This window comes from Cokeromyces recurvatus, assembly GCF_025118155.1.
Source record: "Cokeromyces recurvatus strain NRRL 2243 chromosome Unknown BX663scaffold_11, whole genome shotgun sequence".
Lineage (NCBI taxonomy): Eukaryota > Fungi > Mucoromycota > Mucoromycetes > Mucorales > Mucoraceae > Cokeromyces > Cokeromyces recurvatus.
In genome coordinates, this window is record NW_026251397.1 from 628,412 (window position 1) to 648,803 (window position 20,392).

The 20,392-nt window shown below is 28.9% G+C and overlaps 10 protein-coding genes across 10 annotated transcripts; 5 read left to right on the plus strand and 5 right to left on the minus strand.

Moving 5' to 3' along the window:
* The first annotated feature begins 700 nt into the window (after positions 1–700).
* Positions 701–4,380, plus strand: BX663DRAFT_508316 (P-loop containing nucleoside triphosphate hydrolase protein). Its single transcript, XM_051527470.1, has 15 exons — positions 701–858; positions 937–1,183; positions 1,276–1,352; positions 1,410–1,558; positions 1,635–1,724; positions 1,782–1,866; positions 1,928–2,083; positions 2,157–2,395; positions 2,462–2,767; positions 2,851–3,116; positions 3,206–3,344; positions 3,406–3,439; positions 3,526–3,610; positions 3,692–3,726; positions 3,789–4,380. The coding sequence occupies exons 1-15, from the start codon at positions 729–731 to the stop codon at positions 4,310–4,312; spliced, it is 2,562 nt and encodes an 853-aa protein (XP_051383336.1). The 5' UTR covers positions 701–728; the 3' UTR covers positions 4,313–4,380.
* An 807-nt stretch (positions 4,381–5,187) lies between these two features.
* On the minus strand, positions 5,188–5,337 carry BX663DRAFT_433611 (uncharacterized protein; the record flags this gene model as incomplete). Its single annotated transcript, XM_051523005.1, has 1 exon — positions 5,188–5,337. A coding segment is annotated over one exon (150 nt), but the record flags the coding sequence as incomplete, so codon positions are not given.
* Positions 5,338–6,224, minus strand: BX663DRAFT_508322 (uncharacterized protein; the record flags this gene model as incomplete). The annotated part of the gene is made up of 4 exons (XM_051527471.1): positions 6,143–6,224; positions 5,850–6,089; positions 5,510–5,774; positions 5,338–5,440 (listed from the first exon to the last, which is right to left on the minus strand). Exons 1-4 carry the CDS (start codon positions 6,201–6,203, stop codon positions 5,338–5,340), a joined length of 669 nt encoding a protein of 222 aa, XP_051383338.1. The 5' UTR covers positions 6,204–6,224.
* A 2,467-nt stretch (positions 6,225–8,691) lies between these two features.
* On the minus strand, positions 8,692–10,087 carry BX663DRAFT_486068 (kinase-like domain-containing protein; the record flags this gene model as incomplete). Its single annotated transcript, XM_051524653.1, has 4 exons — positions 8,692–9,123; positions 9,225–9,714; positions 9,811–9,930; positions 10,005–10,087. The coding sequence occupies 4 exons, from the start codon at positions 10,085–10,087 to the stop codon at positions 8,692–8,694; spliced, it is 1,125 nt and encodes a 374-aa protein (XP_051383339.1).
* A 760-nt stretch (positions 10,088–10,847) lies between these two features.
* BX663DRAFT_434071 (DHHC palmitoyltransferase-domain-containing protein) lies at positions 10,848–11,451 on the minus strand (the record flags this gene model as incomplete). The annotated part of the gene is made up of 2 exons (XM_051523042.1): positions 10,848–10,995; positions 11,162–11,451. 2 exons carry the CDS (start codon positions 11,449–11,451, stop codon positions 10,848–10,850), a joined length of 438 nt encoding a protein of 145 aa, XP_051383340.1.
* On the minus strand, positions 11,327–11,987 carry BX663DRAFT_49655 (uncharacterized protein). The gene is made up of 2 exons (XM_051525786.1): positions 11,590–11,987; positions 11,327–11,502 (listed from the first exon to the last, which is right to left on the minus strand). Coding segments are annotated over exons 1-2 (330 nt in total). The 5' UTR covers positions 11,918–11,987; the 3' UTR covers positions 11,327–11,500.
* Positions 11,988–12,744: 757 nt separating this feature from the next.
* BX663DRAFT_453878 (uncharacterized protein) lies at positions 12,745–15,226 on the plus strand. The gene is made up of 5 exons (XM_051523805.1): positions 12,745–12,917; positions 12,980–13,104; positions 13,182–13,442; positions 13,504–14,221; positions 14,323–15,226. Exons 1-5 carry the CDS (start codon positions 12,789–12,791, stop codon positions 15,172–15,174), a joined length of 2,085 nt encoding a protein of 694 aa, XP_051383342.1. The 5' UTR covers positions 12,745–12,788; the 3' UTR covers positions 15,175–15,226.
* A 156-nt stretch (positions 15,227–15,382) lies between these two features.
* Positions 15,383–16,060, plus strand: BX663DRAFT_49787 (uncharacterized protein). Its single transcript, XM_051525974.1, has 4 exons — positions 15,383–15,557; positions 15,628–15,743; positions 15,816–15,925; positions 16,000–16,060. Exons 1-4 carry the CDS (start codon positions 15,425–15,427, stop codon positions 16,022–16,024), a joined length of 384 nt encoding a protein of 127 aa, XP_051383343.1. The 5' UTR covers positions 15,383–15,424; the 3' UTR covers positions 16,025–16,060.
* Positions 16,061–16,993: 933 nt separating this feature from the next.
* On the plus strand, positions 16,994–17,626 carry BX663DRAFT_433786 (Dynamitin-domain-containing protein; the record flags this gene model as incomplete). Its single annotated transcript, XM_051523018.1, has 4 exons — positions 16,994–17,026; positions 17,089–17,160; positions 17,234–17,336; positions 17,427–17,626. The coding sequence occupies 4 exons, from the start codon at positions 16,994–16,996 to the stop codon at positions 17,624–17,626; spliced, it is 408 nt and encodes a 135-aa protein (XP_051383344.1).
* On the plus strand, positions 17,549–19,069 carry BX663DRAFT_49826 (Dynamitin-domain-containing protein). The gene is made up of 6 exons (XM_051526022.1): positions 17,549–17,617; positions 17,702–17,943; positions 18,015–18,152; positions 18,213–18,485; positions 18,539–18,733; positions 18,800–19,069. The coding sequence occupies exons 2-6, from the start codon at positions 17,773–17,775 to the stop codon at positions 18,920–18,922; spliced, it is 900 nt and encodes a 299-aa protein (XP_051383345.1). The 5' UTR covers positions 17,549–17,617; positions 17,702–17,772; the 3' UTR covers positions 18,923–19,069.
* Positions 19,070–20,392: the final 1,323 nt, after the last annotated feature.

Below are 20,392 nucleotides of genomic sequence, written 5' to 3' on the forward strand. Positions count from 1 at the left end.
CAATGAGGCCTATAAGTCATCATTAAAAATGAAGCATGTCCCTCAAATATAACAAGCTATAACTTGAGGCCACTTCAGAGAGAAAGAAGATAATATGCATATAAATATAATTATATAGAAAGATATTGAGCGGTATAAAAAAAAAAGATTAGAATATTTACCTCATTGAATTTTTGTAACAGACAAGTTGGTAAAACACTATAGTAGTCTAATTATTAGAATAAGAGGCCAGGGTTGGATAATAAGCAAAGAATATCAATGTCTGTTGCATTTTTAATAATGTTTTAAAAATATTAGATATAAACCCTCAAAATATTGTAGCTAAACACAATATTTAAGACGCGGTAACTATGTGCATATGCTTCACTTAGAGCACTAGTAGTAATGTGTTTACTGTTATTATTATAAACATATAATTATGGTTGATATTGACGCTGCTTAGAATGTTAAGTTAAGGGATAGATTACACAATCAACTAATAACAAGAACAAACATAATGGTTATTACAATAGTGCGAACAGCTTTAACATATTATTTTTAGTAAGGACATGATGTCAGGAATAAGTTATCTTTTTTTTTTTTTTTTTTTTTTTTTTTTTTTTTTTTTTTTTTTTTTTTTTTTTTTTTTTTTTTTTTTTTTTTTTTTTTACGATGATTCTATGCCGACCTTTTTTATTTTTAATTTAAACATTTTGTTCCACTTTTTTATTTTTTTTATTTTTTAAATTATGGTTGATACAGAAAAAGATCGATTTCAAAAATTCTTAGATACACTAAATGAAACCCAACGTAAATCTGTACTGTCTGATGCAAAGACATTACAGATCTTGGCTGGTCCAGGCTCCGGGAAAACAAGAGGTTCAGACTTTCTTTTTTTAGATCTAATCTTTACAATGTAAATCGATTGATTGATTAATTTTTATTTTTATTATTTAGTTTTGACTTCTCGTGTAGCTTATTTTGTTGTAGAAAGAGGAATCTATCCAGGTCATATTATCGTTGTAACATTTACAAATAAGGCTGCGAATGAAATGAAGGAACGATTGAATTATTTGATCGGTGAAAAGAAAACAAGTCAATTATTAATCGGTACTTTCCATGCTATTTGTGCTCGTATTTTACGTCGTTATGCAAGTGTAGTTGATTTAGATCATAACTTTACAATTGCTGATACTGATGTTAGGTGTGAAATTGTGATGATCATTTAATTAATGAATCTCTAATCTAATTAATATATATGGATATACATGTATATATAAAAATATATATTTTTAGTCAAGATGTAATCAAAAAATTAAAGTCAGATCCTGAACTGCCAATTGATGAGTTTACAAGAACAAAAATGACTCCAGGTATAAAAAGAAAAGAACGTAAGATGTAAAATTTTATTAAATTATTCTTTATCTCAGGTGCTATACTTGGTATGATTAGTAAAGCCAAAAGTAAAGGATTAACAGAAAAGCAATATGCGGATTTATATGGACAAGAATTTGCAACCAGAAACGTTTCCATTATTTTTACAGCCTATGAAAAAGAATTGAAAAGATTAAATTTAGTGGTAAAAAAAAAAAAAAAAAAAAAAGACTCTTACTACCACCTCCCGTCTCCTTATCTAACTAATCATTTAAATTTAGGACTTTGATAATTTAATAATAAAAGCATGTGAACTATTTAGAAAGAAAAATGATGTTTTATCTGCTGTTAAAGCTATTTTAGTAGATGAGGTAAAAGAAAAAAATGATATGTAATCAAAGTAGATTAAATTCTAACAAAATCATTAGTATCAAGATACAAATGTGGTTCAATATGACCTTATTAAGCTTATGATGCAGCAAGTAAATGAGAAATCTATTACTATTGTAGGAGGTAGGCAAATAGTAAAACGAAATGATTTTATTATTCAGCTTCTTCTAACGTTAATGGATAGACCCTGATCAATCTATTTTTGGCTGGAGAAGTGCAGAACCTAAAAATTTTAATAAAATGCAAGCAGATTATAAAAATACGACTTCTATTAGTATGGAGCAAAATTATAGAAGTACAAATATTATTCTAAAAGCTGCACTTCATGTTATTACACAAGGTAATTTATAACACATTAAGGTAGAGTCATTAACACCAACTTCTTTTTCTTTCTTTCTCTCTCTATTACATAGATAAAACGCGTATTGATAAATCATTATATACAAATAATCCAGAAGGAGTTCCTATTTGTTTAATTAAAACGCGAGACGAAGATTCACAGGCAGAATTGGTTGCAAAGGAAATAAAAAAAGTAGTTACTTACTCAAAGGGTCTTATTCAATATAAAGATATTGCTGTACTTATGCGTATGAATTTTATTTCTCAACAATTTGAAAGGGCATTTAGAAACCATAAAATTCCATTTACTATCGTAAGTATTTATATATATATATATATAAAAGATTGATGTATAATAGTGATTTTTTTTTCTTCTTAGGTAGGTGGTGATAGATTTTTTGATCGTGTTGAAATTAAAGACATTACGAGTTATTTACGTTTTGCATATAACCCTAGAGACTATATAAGTTTTACAAGAATTATTAATGTGCCTAGAAGAGGTATTGGTAAAGTTAATCTGGAGAAAATAGTCCAATACAGCACAACTGAAGGAATTAATTTGTTGGAGGCAACTATCAAAATAGGTAGTGGAAAAGCACTTCTTAATATAAATTCTACTATAAGAAGCAAGTTAAAAGCCTTTAGTCAGATTTGTAGTGAAGCTAAGCAAATGATGAATGAAAAAGTAAAGTATATATAACCCTTTTTTTTTTAGAATAAGAGCAAGAAATTTACATTACTTTTTTTTTCTACTGTATACATTTATAGATAGAAGTTTCAGATATCATTCATTATTTAGTAGATACTTTGAAATACGAAGATTATTTAAAAGAACATTACTTCCAGGATTATGTTGCTCGTTGGAACAATATTGGTGAATTAATCAATGTTGCAAAGAAGCAAGCACATATAGATGATGAAAATATTACTTCAACGAGCCAAAATAGTAGCTCACAATCAGCACCTAATTCTAACGAAGAACTCTATGATGTCGAAGAAGTTAACTTGACAAATGAATTATCTGAAGTGAAAATGTAAGTAAAAAAAAAAATAAAAAAATAAAAATAAAAAGATAAAATGCTTTAGAAATATAAGCTAAAAAAAAACTTGCAATATTATTTAGTGAACAGAAGGAAATAGAAGATGTAGATTCTTTTGAAGTTTTAAGAGATGATATCGTTAGTACTGATCCTATAGCAGAATTCTTGGAATATTGTTCATTATGCTCAAATCAAAAGGAATTAGAAGAGGCTGAAGGAGGAGTAATATAGAAACAAAATAACGAAATATACATTTTTGCTGATAGCTTATTTATTTTATTAGAAAGTAACTATTGCCACATTACATTCTTCAAAAGGTATATGAAAGAGAAGAAATAAGATTTATACATTGTTATACTGATTTGATGTATGCATATATATATATATATATATATATATATAGGTTTAGAATGGCCTTGCGTATTTATTGCCACATGTAATGATGGTGTTATTCCATTTTATAGAGCTGAAAGTATACTTGAGGAAGGGTAAGAGAAAATTGATTTTTTACATGTATATATATCGCTGATACATGTAATACATATATATATATATATATATATATATAGTCGTCTATTATATGTTGGAATGACAAGATCTCAATGTAAGTTTAAAAATAAATAAATTTTAAATCATATTAATAACCTGAAAACAAATCGTATATAGTCTTATTATATTGTGTTTCACCTGAAAATCGTAATAATTGGGGAAGTTATCAAAAGGAAGAACCATCATCATTATTAGAGAATATGGATAAAAGCCTGTATACAGCAGGTACTTCAGAGTGGAATAATGAAATCAGACATAGTTTAGCTAAAACCATTGGAAAGTTGCCACCACCTGATGATGATGATTTAGTTATTTCAAATCTAAAAAAGAAATCAAGTTCCAAGAAAAAGATAAAGACAACTCAGTCTGGTTTTAGCTATACTTTTCATATGCCTGAAGATATCGGTAAAAAGCGTACAAATCCTGCTGCTGATTTGAGCATGTTTGGAGGATTTTCCTCTGCTGCTACTTTATATAAACCTGATGCGTATAAAAAAGTGAAAAAAGAAGAAAAAGAGTCATCATTGATTGATTTAGTAAGCTTAGCAAAGACCGACCATTATAAGTGTGAAATACCAGAGGTGAAAACGGTTACCAAAAAGTCTTTGCACAACAAAAAAAGGAAAATTCTTCGCAATTAGATACCAGCCGATCAGAAATGTTATCCTTTTTTTTACTAAATAAAGTATTTTTATTGTATGGATATTAAGGATATACTTGTCTATTTATGATTTGTGTTTATAAACCTAAAGATTTTACAAGCTTTAAACGTATTTTGAATATCCTAAAACGAGATTTGAATAATTCAGTACTTCAGAGAATTAAATTACATAGTTTATCAGAAGAAAATAATAGTGAACACATTGATCAAGATAGCTGTTAATAATGGCAGTATTAATTTAGTGAGACATGATGAAATTAAAAACTTTACAAATATTTGTTTTAAAAGCAAGGCAAATGATGGAGTATAACGTAAAATACAAATAGTAATAATATATATCACAGTTGTATATACATTTCGTTTCTGCCTCCTTCTCTCTTATGACTTTTTATACAGAAAGATGTTTCAAATAGTATTCTTTATATCCTTATTATCGCTATAGACTATGAAATAAAAAACATTTAAAAATATTAGACTAGACTTTCGAAGGAAGCTGGAGAAATATTAGTGAACTTGTATCTATTTTAAAATATCAGTCTACTGTAGATAAAGAATTTTTAAGCATAATAACCATCCTACTGCTTTTATGAATTATAATAATGAAGAGAGGATATACTAGTTAACATTAAAGAAGAGTCTTTATATAATTCGATATCAATTAAAAATGAGCGCACTACATTATATATACATATATATATATATACAGGGTGTTATATCAAGCGCAAAAAAAAAGCATATAACATCAGGTTGTTATATCAAACAAAAAACGTTGTGTAACTGTGTTGTTAGCGACAATCAATCATCATATCATAAAGAACAACCATCTGCCCAATTTTTATGGTATCAAAAGCTCGATTATTTCTTTTTATTAGATGCACGATAGTAGGCAGCTTGGACACTCTTCATTGATGAGTATTTGCTGAAATGACCAACATTTTTCCCAGCTTCATAGCAAGCAACCCAATCCATTTTGACTCCATGTTGTTTTCTATAGTCATCAACAAATTACCAATCATTGAGGTTGGATGGACGTTCTTTGACTGTCGAATCGCTTGCAGATGATGATACAATAGCATATTTCGTACGTAACTCTTCCATTAACTCTAGCCTATCATTAAGACAGTCCCATGTTCGCTTTTGAGTACAAGACTCAGGAACATTCTCCTCCAGACGTGACATTGCCAGTTTGAATTGCGCCGATGCCTTATTGCAGATAAGATTAAGGGAATCTTGACGTGCATCTTCGTCGGCTGCTTCATTTTCAAATATACGTTTGGCGATCTCGTATAATAATTTAATTGTTGCGTCCTCCTTTTTCACTGTGCCCAAGATGGACAGTTTCTGTTCAGTGAAAAAATGGCCAAGTGCTGCTAAGGGATGAAGTGGCTGTTGATCTAGATATGCAGAAATAGTTGATGCACTAATGAAATAACAATCACGTGCTCAACCATGACAATAAATGCGCTTGGAGAAAGGCAATTCCTCGCAATCGTAGGTTAAGTTCTTGAATTCCTGACTTGTATTGTGAATACAAAAGACTACTGCCACTGGCAATATTGGGTGTTGTTTTCTTATCATCAGACAATACTCGATGAGTCGACGGAAAAAAGCACCATTAGCAGCGTATTGGACTTCTATAAGCACAGGCGGTAATCTCTTGGTTTTTGCACGGTTATTTGGACAGTAAAATACATTGGATCTGGTGTAGTTCGTCCATTCTGTGGGTTTTGTGCTGTATTCATTTTCAGCGTGTTCGCCTACATAATTCAGAAAATTAGTAGGATTCTTGATAAAATATTGTTATGCATACCAATAACACTTTTTATAATAAGATTGATGACCAGTTCATAATTCAATATCCATTTACTCATTAAGTCTGTTCCTGGTGCGTATTTTGGTGGCAACTGGAAAGAAAGATTTTCAGTGTCGGAGTGGCTTGCCATGAGAGGTGCCAGTGATATAACAAATGGATATTATTCAAAACATGCGGCTTGTGACTGCGCCATAGTTGCCCAGGCCATCTGGGTAACAAAGTATGGTTGGTTACACAACGTTTTTTGTTTGATATAACAACCTGATGTAATATGCTTTTTTTTTTTGCGTTTGATATAACAACCTGGTGTTACAGGGTGTTTCGAAATTATTCACGCACTTTTTAAATGAAAAAAATTCAAGCATTAACAAAATAGACAGAAAGCCCATCTAATAAATCTTACAATGCTTGATTTTTTATTCAGTTTGTGCTTGAATTTTTATTTTGTTGATGCGTGAATTTTATTTTTTCAAGTGCTTGAAATTTTATTTAAAAAGTGCGTGAATAATTTCGAAACATCCTGTATATATTACTAGAAAAGAAGAAGAAACAGTAGATATTATTATTTGAGAATTACAAAAAAATGATGAAAACAAATTATAGAATTTATACAGAACAATTAAATGAGCCAACTGATCATTTAAATGAAACATACATACATGTATATCGATGTATATAAAAGAAGATTACTATTGATTTTTCTTTTATTTCGTATAGAGGGTCACGCTTTCTACTCTCTATTCTAGTAAAGGTTAGTTTGCTTTTAGTAAAGACAACTTTACTTGCAAGTTATTCTATTCTACTCTACTAGGATTCGAACGGTCGTACAATTTTACTTGCAAGTTATTCTGACCTATTCTACTCGGGTTCGAACGGTCGTACAATTTTACTTGCAAGTTATTCTGACCTATTCTACTCGGGTTCGAACGGTCGTACAATTTTACTTGCAAGTTATTCTATTCTACTCTACTCGGGTTCGAACGGTCGTACAATTTTACTTGTAAATTATTGTACAGCCGGTACGATGAATATTGTCGCCAATTAACAAATAAATATTTGTCGGCAGTTGAGAAATAATTGTTGCAAAAGAAATTTCAATTTATCGTTTTAGGAAAAGCGTATTGTCGCAAAGGTTTTTTTTGTGATTTTATTAAATTTTCTTTAGAGAAGTTCTTTATATAGACATTTGATAATTTTGTTATGAAACAAGCTCTGGATATATGTATAAGTCGTATTATAAAAGATGAATTACATAATACAGGACAAACTATAAGCCTGAATATGAAATAAAAGATATCATATCTTTTGTTTCTTCTTTCATTGTATTATCTTTTGTACACTCTTTGAAACTCTATCTCTTTCTTCTCTTCAAAGCCATTATTCCTTTCAAATTGATCAAAATCTAAAGAGACTTATTATCATGATCATCATAAAAAAGAGCTCAAGTGCCATAATACAGTAATAAGAAAGTTTACATCCTAACTATTTAAAATGCATAAACTGCCAAGAATATCTTGTACAATTGAAAAAAAAGCATTCCACAACAAAGCTAAAAAGGAACATCTTGTAAAATTGAAAGTGTCTAGATTGTGTGTGTATCTAAAAAATAAAAATAAAACTGCTGTATAAAATAACATTTTTTATATTATTGATAGCTTATCTACTCTTATTCTTTTGGAGAATGTATGAATACCATGATCTGTTGTGTAACTGCATTTAACAAGTTTTGGCTTAATTATTTTACAAGATCGATCAGCATATTCACATGAATATAAATAACAAATTTCTTTTTTTTCTTACTTTCAAAGAAGACAGTAATGTTTTACTACATTCAAATAAAAAGAAAAACTTATTTCTAAAGTATTAAAAAGAAAAGGGAAGAAAAAAGACAAGGATAAAGACAAGAGAGAAGATTTAACGCAAAGTAAATTTTAAAAAAAAAAAAAAAAAAAAAAAAAAAAAAAAAAAAACGCTCATTAAAATTTAATAACTTCTCCTTTTTGTTTATTTCTTTTTCTTTTTTTTTTCTTTTCTTTTCTTTTCTTTTTTTGGCAAAGTTGATCTATGACAGCTTCAACTGTTATAGTTGGCTCATTGGCTAACATTTCAAAAATAAAGACAGTGTTTTAAATGCAAAAGATAAGGAAAGAGAAAAAAGAAAAGACGAGTCTGTAAAAACTCTGTATAGTTTATTAAGAAAAAAAATAATAATATGCTCTTTTACATTGTGTAGTATCCACAAGTATTAAAATGGTTTGGTCATATTCCTATTAGATTCTTAACAGGTCTTTATCATTCTTTACATAAAAGTAATAATCCTAACTGGGACAACAGGAATACAAGCATCATTAACAAACGTGCTTCATAAGCCTCTTCCTCTTGATAATGTCACTCCTTATAATGGACTTGAAATAGATATAAAATTTATACATGCTAAATATAATTATCGTTTATTATTGTTACAGCATTCTATATATATATATATGTATACATATAGTATATGTGCGTATGTGTGTGTGTTTTGTCTTAATTACATTCTATGTATATTATTTTCTCCATTTTGCTAATTCTTCTCTAAAAGCATTTAAACGTTGCATTGAATATAAAAAGTAATCAAAATCTATTTCACTTTGATTAGCTTGAATTAAGCCCCATAGACCCCAAGATAAATGCGTGGCCATTAACCACATGGATGTCTCCTTTTGTAAACGTTCAGGTGTGAGTGAATTATCAATTATGTTAGAATTGTTATGTTTAGATTGTGTATCTAAGTAAGCTTTTAAAAAGCGAATTTGTTCTTCATAAGTAGGAAATTGATCCATTTTCATTTCGGCTGGATTATCCGAATGATAATCATAAGTCCATTCACAAAAATGATTGGCTATATCAAAACCACGAGGATTGTATCCTGCATATTCAAAATCGACAATAACGAGTTCATTTGACTTTTCTAATCGAAGTATATTGCCGTATTGCGTCTATAGCATGAGTAAACAAAAGGAATTAAACTTTATAACCCTATTTTTTTTTCTTTAAAAAAATATGTATATATATATAAATATAAATCAAAAGTAGTTACATCATTATGAGCAAATACAATGGGGGAATGAGTTGATTCTAATATTTTCTTGCATTCTTCAATTTCTGATGCTAAACGTTCTAAATTATACTCCTCGAGCACTTTAGCCCAACCATCGCTTTTTTTTAATAAAGCTGGTAATAAATTCATTACAAGACGATGCCATTTATCAATATTATTCCAAATTTCTAATTTACTGTTGTCATAAGGATAAACTGTGACAATGTCGTGAAGCTCACGGAGACAGGAAGCGATTTGTTTTGAAGTCTTGGGATCGCGCAAGTCACGATGTGTCAATGTTGTTGATGGCAAATATTCTTCAAATCGTCCATTACCAAATATACCTAACAAACTAGGACCAATATTTAAATGTGAGAGTCGTGCAAGCCATGCTAATTCATTGCCCCGATCTATAATTTGGTCTACACCGTTACCATATATCCTTACTAATAAACGAGGTTTGTTATTGGCGTTAACAAAAAAGACAGCACTAATGTTGTTAAAATGTATATATATATATATAGACAATGTATAAAAGTTAGGCAAATGGTGATAAAGTTACTAGAATGAATTTAAAATAAAATACTTTGTCATTGCACCACTAACACGATCTAATTGAATATCGTGTACTTCTTCAGCCCAATCAGGAAAAAGGACTTGAACTAATTTAAGAATCTTGTTTTTCAGATCATCTCCCTTTAATGTTCTATACAGAATATTTAGCTTTTTTTTTTAAAAAAAAAAAAAAATTAAATAAATAAATAAACAGTACAAACGTACAATAAGTCAATAATAGTGTCACAGCCAGGAATAGAAGGTAATTCATCTTTTGAACATGGTATAGGCGATGACGGTGATGACATTTTAATAGAAAACAAAAATAAAGGAAAAATAAAAATAAAGGAAAAAAATAAAAATAAAAGAAAAATCTATTGTCTATGTTTAATGCCATATTTGCTTATGTAATAAACATAAATTATTATTGAGTACAGGAAACTGATAAAATACATATATACAATGGCTTTTTTTTTTATCTACTTTTTTGTTCTTCTTGATTGGTCTTCATTTTTATATTCTTTTAATGTATCTTCATTATATCTAAAATGGATTCCATCTCCTTGGGACTCCTTCTTGAAACTTAAAGGAACTAAAAGAAAAAGAAAAAAAAACAAGAAAGCCATGAATACACGCATATAAAAACGATGATATAACAACGTACGAAACCATAGAAACTTGTTGCTACCCATAATTTCAATCCAGTTATTCCAGCAACCTTGGTTAAAAACGTTTTTGCCATTTTCAGTAAATACATCAATAAGTCTATTATCTAATGTCCCTGCTTTTTTTGCTTTATTCCAACTTTGAAACTGAGAGTTTTCAATTGTAGTTCTGTTGAGTAAAACAAGCCAAATATGAGACATAGTAAATGTTCCGATCATTACTGTAAAGATTCCGGCACTATATATAATAAGAAAAAAAAAGTAGTGTTATAAGCATTATAATTCCATGTGTCATATGTAATATACTTTGTAAGATATTTACATGATCATTACAGCTAATGCTAATTTATCAAATGTAGACTATATAATCATAATAAAATGAGTTTTATATATCTGCATATATTCATATACATGTATATGATATTACCAAACCATGAAAATGAATGAATGCAGCTAATGAGGTACAAAATGTCCATGTAGCTAATATGGTCACATAACATAGGAACTGAATATAATATCGATAATTAGCAAAACCTACACAGCCATTCACCCTATAATATTATATTCTCCCCTTTTCTTTTTAGTATGTAATGTATTTTGTATCTAGGTGCATTCAACGTACCATGGACAATGACTAGTAATTTTTTTTTATTTTATTCATTTATGTAAGAATGAGTTTTTCATAATAAAATTCAATACTACATATTTGTAACTTACTGATCCATTCTTAAAACACAAGCATCACATACGCTACAATGATGCGCTCTATCAGGCTTCCATATTTGACAGGTGTTACACCATTTCGGATCACCTAAGATAGTATCTGGTTTCTTTTGTAAATCTTTTTCTCCTAAAGAAGATGATACATCTCTGTCTTCTTTATTAAGGACAGTAGAAGGAGGATATCCTGGCTTTTGTGTTACAATCCTACAATAGGAAATTATAAAAAAGAAGAAAAAAACATTGAAAGGTACAAAATAGGCGATGGCCAATCCTCTTTGATTCATATTCTTCTTTAATAACACCACTACCAGTTACCATGATGATTTATTGTATTCCTTTTTTAATATTACTTTTCTTTTCTTTTTCCCTTTTTTTTTTTTTTTTTTTTTTTTTTTAAAAGAAAAAAAAAAGAAGAAACTTACAAATAATTCTGTCTAGGTATCCATAATAGATAAAGACGACGAGTCCAACAATGATAATAAACGGTATCCATCCCCAATCTCTATGTTGCCCTGGTTTCTTATCTTTTGGTAAAGGCATAGGAAAATCAGTTAATGCAGAAAATAAGAAAATGATAGGCCAGCATTTTGAATAGATGGGTGAATCTGTGTAGCAGCAGCAACACACTTCTTTAGTATCATCCTCCTCTGTCATTATCAAATCTGATTTCCTTGATTTTTTCATACATATTTTAAAAGGATGTCGTCCTACCCTTAAAAATCGATCTGATAACCTTTCTAATCTTGACATCTTACTACAATAAAAGATAGTAGAGTGTTGTGGGTATACATATGTTTTTTAATAACAAGGAAAAAAAAAAAAAAAAAAAAAAAAAAAAAAAAAAAAAGATAAAATAAAAAATAAAAGTTTTTATTATTAATGCGGAAATTTCGCAAATACTCTGGATCAACCTCCGTACAAAAAATCTATATTTATTACTACTGAGAAGGTGTATTTTGATTCGTTCTTTCAATACCATAAATGATATCATTCGATATTGTAAATGCATGATAATGATTTGGGTATGTAACTTTAGGAATGAAAATAATAATAATAATAACAATAAAAAAGAAAAACGTAAATTATATGCTTAGCCTTACATATATTATTAAATTACCTGTAATTTGTTTTAATTTGTTTTGTAATGTCGATTTACCTAATAAGCTAGCATCTGTTAATAGTTGATATGCAGTCGAAGCAATTTTATTAGTTTCTTCTAATGAGTCTACAGATGACTGAATAATAATTAATGAATTAATTAATATTCATGTTTATATTTATAATATGTATTTTAAATCCTTCATACATGAATTACTTTTCCATCTTGCGCCGATGCTGAAAATGACGAAATATGTCCAGGTATATTAGCCAATGCTTCAAATATTGAATCTGTCATTTTATTTTATGCTATAAATTAAATAAAATATTAGCGCCAAAAAAGGTGATGATATCTTTTTGTTTTAACTCGTATATGGGGTTCACAGTGGTACAAAATTAAACGTTGAAAGCAGTCACGAGACAAAAAAAAAAAAAAGAGTGAGGCACTATCCACTCTATAATTTGTCAACGCGAGGCCATTTTTTTTTTTTTAAGAAAAAACTAAGAATAAAAATAAAAATCAATGCCACCTAAACAAAAAAAGCCCAGCAATCACGAAAACAATGAAGAAGGAGAAGAATCCTTTCAAGCTGTAATCTTGACCGACCTTTTTGAACATCAATTCTTCCCTATTTCTCATGAAATGCCTAGAGTAAAATTTAAAGCAGTAATTTAAACTGAAAAGTATGCTAGACTAATTCGTTCCTTTCTTAGTGTCTCATGCCACTTTGTAATGTTCCTTTAATTGAATATACAATGGAATTACTAGCTACTATAGATGTATTTGAAGTGCTTATTGTTTGTTCTACTCATATCGATGCCATTAAGACCTATTTTGAGTAAATATATTGAAAAAAAAAAGTTTTTAATACTACAGATCTACTTATTTCTTTTTTCTTATAAAAAAAAAAAATAGGCAATCATCATGGATGAAGCCTGACTCTCAACTTTCAGTAAAGATTATTCAAACGCCAGAATGCATGTCTGTGGGTGATGCACTTCGTGAACTTGATGCACGTCAATTAATCACTACAGATTTCATCTTAACATCGGGTGAGCTCATCTCTAACATTAAATTAGATAAAGCACTTGAAGAACATCGTGCTCGTAAAAAAACAGACAAAAATTCAATTATGACCATGATTCTTAAAGAAGCTTCTCGCACACATACAGCTAGGTAAAAAAAAAAATGTTTTATGTTTTAAGGAAATACTAAATGAAGAATTGTTTTTATACAGAGCTAAAGATGCAAATAGCATTTTTGTATTGGATCCTAATACTAGCCAATGTGTTTATTATGAACCTGTCGTTTCACTTCCCCGCAAACATCACTTGGAGATTTCACCAGAGATTTTTGAAAATCGCCTTCAAATTGAATTCCGTAACGATCTTGTTGACCCTTATTTAGATATTTGCTCAGTTGAAGTTCCCGCTCTTTTCACAGAAAATTTTGATTGGCAACATCTTCGTAGTGATTTTGTACATGGCATCTTGACTTCGGACATTTTGGGTAAGACGATTTATACCAATATTGTAGTAGAGCCTTATGTAGCACGTGTCCAGAATGAGCAACTTTATAATACGATCAGTCATCATATCTTAAATCGTTGGGTATTTCCTATTACGCCTGAGACTAATTTAAAAGAGGGTGATGATTATGAGTTCACGAGAGGAAATATTTATAAATCAACGAGTGTCGTTTTGTCAAGATCATGTATAATTGACGAGAATGTACAAATTGGATTTGGTACGCGTATTGGAGAGAACACACGTATTGGAAATTCGATTATTGGAAAAAACTGTATTATTGGAGATAATGTTGTATTAAAGGGTGTTTTTATATGGGATAACGTGACTATTGGAGATAACTGTATTATAGAAAAGAGTATTATTGCCAATCATGTTCAAATTTTAGAAAATTCAACTATTGCTCAAGGTTCACTTGTATCCATTGGTGTAAGTAGATTAATTCACTTTATATATATTTATACATGTTTCTATTTATTCAACAACAACAACAACAAAAAACGCGTTTTATTTTATTTATCTTTGTATAGGTGTCGCTTGGTCCTGAAGCACAAATTCCTAAATATTCAAGACTCAGTCTTTTACCTCAGCCAAAGATGAGTGCATTTGAAAGCAGTGATGAGGAAGAGGATGAAGAAGAGCGACAACCTGTCATTCAGGGCAAAAATGGACCTGTCTATTTCTGGACAATTCAAACAGATGATGACGATGTTGATATTCGTAATCTGAAACTTGGTTCATTAGCTTATGATATGGCTGATCTTGTTCTAGAGGATGGGGATATTACAGATAGTGCTAGTGAAGTAGGTGAATCAGATGATGAATCTGACATTGGATCGCTCAGTGGAGGATCCTGGGCTCTCGAAAGTAGTATAGCAAAAAAGACAGAAGAATTCAAAAAAGAAATTGCACAAACTATTGAACGTTCTATAAGTGAGGACCATAGCGTATATACAGCAGCCTTAGAAGTTACAGGTTTACGTATGTCTAGTAATGGATCTTATACTGATATTCGAGAAGTTATTATTCCAATCATCATGAATCATATTGATCCTAAAAATTCTGTTCAAAGCTTAAAATCTGTATTAAATAAATGGGCACCTCTTATTGGAAAAATGACACATTTACCTGAAGATCAAGTGCATGTTCTACAAGTATTGCAAAAGCATTGTGCATCCCAAGAATACTTGAGTAAACTATTCTTAGGTGCCTTACAAATGTTTTACAATGCAGATATTGTGGAAGAAGACGCAATTAGAACTTGGTATGAATCTGATAAATCAAAGGCTAATCCTGCTGAAATGAAGTTGAGAGAAAAGGCAAGCAAGTTTATTGAATGGTTAGATGAAGCAGAAGAAGAATCAGATGAAGATTCAGATTAAAAGAGGAGGGATATGATATTTAATGAATAAATATAATATTTTCCTAATGTGTAAATGATGCATGAAATTTCCAGTTTATGACCGCTTTTTTTTTTAAGAAAAAAAATAATAATAATAATAAGCAACTAAGCCTCTCTGCTAATATTTGCTAAGCCACTATTTTACTTTATTTTTTCAATGGCTTTCTTACATACAACTATTACAATAACTTTATTATTTTTTTTTTTTTTTATTTTTAAATAGATAGATAATGTCAGTTGAAAGTTCGAATATTATCGGTTCACTTACTTTTTGTCCAGAATGTGGCAATCTTTTAGACATGGCTGGTGCAGATGATGATATTTTATTATGTAACCAATGTAGCTGTGCCTTTAGAACTGCAGGTAAAGACAAAAATAAAATAAAATGAAATGCTTATATTCTAATTTGACCTTTTCTTTTCCTTTTGTAAAGGCGTTGAGGCTACAGAAGTTGTCACCACTTCGTCCGATCGTGCTTTTCAATCACCTTTAAAATCCAAACGTCATTTAGTTCAACAAAGCAAACAAAATAAGCAAGAAAGAGCGATTGTAAATAATATAATGTGTACAAACAAGTGTATATACCATTTTTTATTTATTTCATTTTTATTTTTATAATAGATTAAAGAAAAATGTCCCAACTGTGGTAATCCCGAAATGGAATATCATACTATGCAATTACGTTCTGCTGATGAAGGTCAAACTGTCTTTTACAACTGTAAAAAATGCGGGTAAGTGATTTTTTAGTATTATTAGTCAGTTATTGTTAAAATATTAATCCTCTTTTTTTTTTTTTTTCTTTTAGTTATAAATACTCTGTTAACAATTAGACTTTTCTTTTGATTATATACCTTCTTTTTGTTGTAATAGATATTTTTTTTTTTTGTAATTCATATTAAAACTATAATTTTGCATAATAATTTGTGTTAAGTGTGTAGTAGTTTAACAAATTGTGAACACAGCCATTTGTTTCAATAAATACGATTAAACATGTCCCATTTGTAAAAAGTAATGTAAATAGGTGATGATGAAAAGGTGAAGAAAGAGTATATAAACAAGCAAATACTTCTTTTTTTATTATTATGACTATTATTAATAAATTAAGCAAGCAAATACAGGATCCTTAACTTCCACAAGAGCTTTATTTGATTATATTCAATTTTGAACGTTTGCTCTTATAAAAAAAACAATTCAAAATTTACGTTTAAAGATATGAAAACAAATATATGAATTACGGCCAGAAAATGAATATTTAAAAATACAACAAATCCAAAAGAATAATAGCATAGATTAATGACAATATAAAATAAATCATTTACATTTATTTGAATATTTATTCATTTATATATTTATTTATCCTTCCTTTTCATTTGTATGGATTGAGATTACCTGACAGAAATCGAATTGTCTATATAAATATTTTCTACCATCATTAGCTCACTTTTGTGAATAAATAATCTTATCCTCCTTTGTATCTGTTCTAGAAATCTATAAATATGTATCAAGGTACACTTTGATAAGTTTAACATTTCATAGCTTTTTATGTTAATTTTTTAATCTTTTTTTTTTTTATATATATATACATATTTATTCAACGTATATTCAAATCATGCTTTTCTAACTAGCTATTTAACAAAATAGCATTCAATTTAGAGAGCAAGTGTATAATATAATGCTATCCAATCATTTTTTTACTCTGATATTGAATGTTCCTAATATGTAAGTAAAATTAAAATTAGTATTTATTTTTTTTTTTCTTTAAAAAAATAAAATAAAAATAAGCTTAAGCTTATATAAAGATGACTTCAAAGTATTCAACTTTACCGGATATTGTAAATGAATTAAACGTTAGATATACATATATAGAGCTTAAAATATTAATATAATAATATAGGATGATCAGCCCGATGTCTATGAAACTCCTGACACTGTTAACAACACCACAAATGTCTCATATGAAAATCAGGTACATTCACGTATAGTTTACATCTTCTTTAAATAATTGCAGCTCAACATTAATAATTGCATACTAATCTTAGTCAAGCGATGATGATGACAATGATGACTTGATTAAAGCTCATGTTTCTATTAAAGAAGCTTCAAATATATTCAAGAATAGTATTGTTGATTCTACGGATATAGGTTTTTTTTTTTTTTTTTTTTTTACAATAATACTGCTTCTTCGAGATTAATTCGTTTTACAAATTAGTCTAATAATCTTTGAAAAAATAGATTTCTCTGATCGTTTAACTCGAAGAAAAAAGGCCATGTATCGTACCTTTGTAAAACGCCCACCTGCTATAGAAACTAATGAATATGAAATTTTGCCAAAGAATATATCTTTGGATGAAACTCCTTTACAAAAATTACGTCGTCTTATGTATGAAGTTCAAGAGCTTAATGATGAATTAGAAAAGACAAAAGTGAGTTAAAAAAAAAAAAAGGCGAATGTTTCTTGCTTTTCAAAAAGAAAAAAAAAAACTTACATGTAATTTAGGAGCCTTTAGATACAAAAGAAATCATTTCGCAGTCTGATATTCTTGCTCAGATTGGATATCTTCAGTCTGATTTAATTAGAATGAATCAACAAATAGGGGACGAAATGGAACAAACATCCAATTATGGAAAATCTATTGATGAAGCAAAATCTTTGATAAAACAGCTTGAGGCTTTTAAAAATATGGCTATTAAATCAGATACGGAGGAAAATAAGTCATCAAATGAAACTGAAAAAGAGACTAAAGATAATGTAAGATTTTGGGAATTCTATTTGTTTTTTTTTTATATGTATAAAACGAGTATTAAACATTGCTGTATTAGTTGATTACCTACGAGCTTTATTATACCCCTGAAACAGTTAAAATGCAAAAAGAGACTAAACTATCTGATATTGATGAACGTATTGCAAAACTAGAAAAGTTAGTAGGAACAAATACAAATCAGAATTTGGATGAATTGGTAAAAGATATCTCTTTTCTATTCTATTTCTCTTTTATTTTATTTATTTTAAATGAATAGCCTTCTAGTTTAGCTTCTACATCTTTAATCAGTTCATTATCTAAATTGGAACAACAAATTCATATTCTTGCACAACCAAGACAGCTTGAAATCGTAGCAAGAAGAGTTAAAGTCTTGAATAATGATTTAGAACGCTTAAATGAATTAAAAACAGGTCGTAAAGATACTACGAATACACTTAATTTTGGACTATCCAGTATGATGAACTCACAAAATACCCCTGCTGCAAATGTTGAAAATGCTAATAAAGATGGAAATGATAATGAAAGCAAGGTAAAAGAAGATAATAATAAACAGAGAAATAAATTAACTTCTTTAAATACAAGGTTAATAAATTATTCGCTACTCTTGAGAAAGTTGATCCGCTCTTAAACTTGACGCCTGCCTTATTGACTAGACTCAAAGCATTGCAATCATTACACACAGAGGCAGCTTCTTTTAGTCAATCAATCAAAATAATATCTGAAGAACAAACCAGGATGACTGATGAACTTAAAAGTTTGAGCAAAACATGTGAATTAGTAAGTTACGAATATTTAGTTTTTTTTTTTTATGTATCTTATACTCCTCCTTTCTTTATATATCAGCTAAATATAAGTTTGAAAGAGAATGATGAATCAGTCATGAATAATGTCAAAATTATTGATGAAAGAATGACTGATCTTATTCAACGTATCACTGCATTAAGCCCCAATAGCGGTGAATCTTAGAAATACCATCATTAATGTAAAACGTATATAATAAAGGAATATTAGTAGGAATGATCCTTTCATCCTATATCTTTGTAGAAACTATTTTTTTTAAAAAAAAGTTAATTGTAACTTGAATGAAAATATACATGTACATAAAAGCCTAACTTGGTTATTGATATATATATATAAAATGAGAGAATAGCCTTGTATAATTATCAGATTATCAGATAATTGAGCCGAAAATAATATACTAGTTTTACAGAGATGCGTGTTAATTGGTTAAAATGTACTTTAATTATTTTTTTTTTTTTTTTTTTTTTTACGTGCTGTAGGAAATAAGATAACATCTAATTAATTAAAGATTTATATTAATTTGTATTTATGGTCCTGAACTGTCATACCAAGACTACCCTGTTATTGCTTTATTCGCAACAGGTATTGGAGTAACACCAGCTATATCAATAATTCAATAGGTAACTGAAAGAAGAGCAAAAGGGAATCCGTACAGTAGCCACGAATCATATCCATTTAATATGGGCATATTCGATATACAGGTGAAAATAAAATGTATCATAGTTAAAATAATGGCCACATATCTAATACAAACTACTTTTATAATAGATGAAATAAATCCTTTCATTTCCCTATTTATCCATTGGTCAAAACGAACTAGAAACAGCCATTTTGCCTATTCAATTAATTGTAAATATTTACGTTACAAGAACGACAACAGGCCATCATCAAAATATGAACAAGCTTAACCATTTTAAGCTCATATAGGGTAGAAGACCATATATTCGGTCTGAAATCAGCCACATCAAAGAATTATATCCTTCTCATCAAAGAGTATGGGATACATCTTTTACACGTATGGTTGTTAATAATGCCGTCCATAATAATTATGACTTGCATTATGAAGTATTCGAATTTAAAATTTAACACTTTAATAAATACAGAGCTTTCAATTTTTTCCAAGGTAAAATGCTACTGTATAATCAATACACACTACCAAATCATGGCGATATATTAACAAAACAGACTGCATTTTTCACTGTGTTGCTTTGATGTATAAAGATAATGACTTTTTATTCTTTTTTTTTTTTTTTTTTGCTTTTATTTAACTTTATTAATTACTTTTGATATTCAAGCTTATTACTCAAGAAGACAAATAATTCAAAAGTCTTCAAAAAGCTTAAAAAAGCTTAACATTTTATTAGATAGCCACTATGTAATTATTTATTTTATTTTTTTTCAATTAGATTTAGTTTATGATAACAATATAATCCTTGCAAACCTATTATATTATATTACAATAACGGTTGTTATAAGCATCTCAAAGATCATTGTGCCCAAGTTATTTATTGTCATGTAAAATTCTTATATTTTGTATAAAGTATCAATTTCAAATCTTGCTTATTCCGCATTACGAAACAAGTAAAAAGAATCTAACCTTCTTAATTTAATTATAGAGAATTTTAACAGTAGGCA

What these genes read in the sequence shown, in the direction of transcription:
- BX663DRAFT_49655 (XM_051525786.1), bottom strand. Translation starts at nt 11,917, where the DNA reads ATGTCAAGATTAGAAAGGTTATCAGATCGATTTTTAAGGGTAGGACGA.
- BX663DRAFT_453878 (XM_051523805.1), top strand. Translation starts at nt 12,789, where the DNA reads ATGCCACCTAAACAAAAAAAGCCCAGCAATCACGAAAACAATGAAGAA. An exon ending in TTTCTCATGAAATGCCTAGA is followed by an intron (nt 12,918 to 12,979) that starts GTAAAATTTAAA and finishes TTCCTTTCTTAG; the next exon opens with TGTCTCATGCCACTTTGTAA. An exon ending in GCCATTAAGACCTATTTTGA is followed by an intron (nt 13,105 to 13,181) that starts GTAAATATATTG and finishes AAAAAAAAATAG; the next exon opens with GCAATCATCATGGATGAAGC.
- BX663DRAFT_49787 (XM_051525974.1), top strand. Translation starts at nt 15,425, where the DNA reads ATGTCAGTTGAAAGTTCGAATATTATCGGTTCACTTACTTTTTGTCCA. An exon ending in ATAAGCAAGAAAGAGCGATT is followed by an intron (nt 15,744 to 15,815) that starts GTAAATAATATA and finishes TTTTTATAATAG; the next exon opens with ATTAAAGAAAAATGTCCCAA. An exon ending in TACAACTGTAAAAAATGCGG is followed by an intron (nt 15,926 to 15,999) that starts GTAAGTGATTTT and finishes TTTTTCTTTTAG; the next exon opens with TTATAAATACTCTGTTAACA.
- BX663DRAFT_508316 (XM_051527470.1), top strand. Translation starts at nt 729, where the DNA reads ATGGTTGATACAGAAAAAGATCGATTTCAAAAATTCTTAGATACACTA. An exon ending in TGAAAAGATTAAATTTAGTG is followed by an intron (nt 1,559 to 1,634) that starts GTAAAAAAAAAA and finishes ATTTAAATTTAG; the next exon opens with GACTTTGATAATTTAATAAT. An exon ending in TAGAAGAGGCTGAAGGAGGA is followed by an intron (nt 3,345 to 3,405) that starts GTAATATAGAAA and finishes TTATTTTATTAG; the next exon opens with AAAGTAACTATTGCCACATT.
- BX663DRAFT_49826 (XM_051526022.1), top strand. Translation starts at nt 17,773, where the DNA reads ATGAATCAACAAATAGGGGACGAAATGGAACAAACATCCAATTATGGA. An exon ending in AAAAAGAGACTAAAGATAAT is followed by an intron (nt 17,944 to 18,014) that starts GTAAGATTTTGG and finishes TTGCTGTATTAG; the next exon opens with TTGATTACCTACGAGCTTTA. An exon ending in TGAGCAAAACATGTGAATTA is followed by an intron (nt 18,734 to 18,799) that starts GTAAGTTACGAA and finishes TTTATATATCAG; the next exon opens with CTAAATATAAGTTTGAAAGA.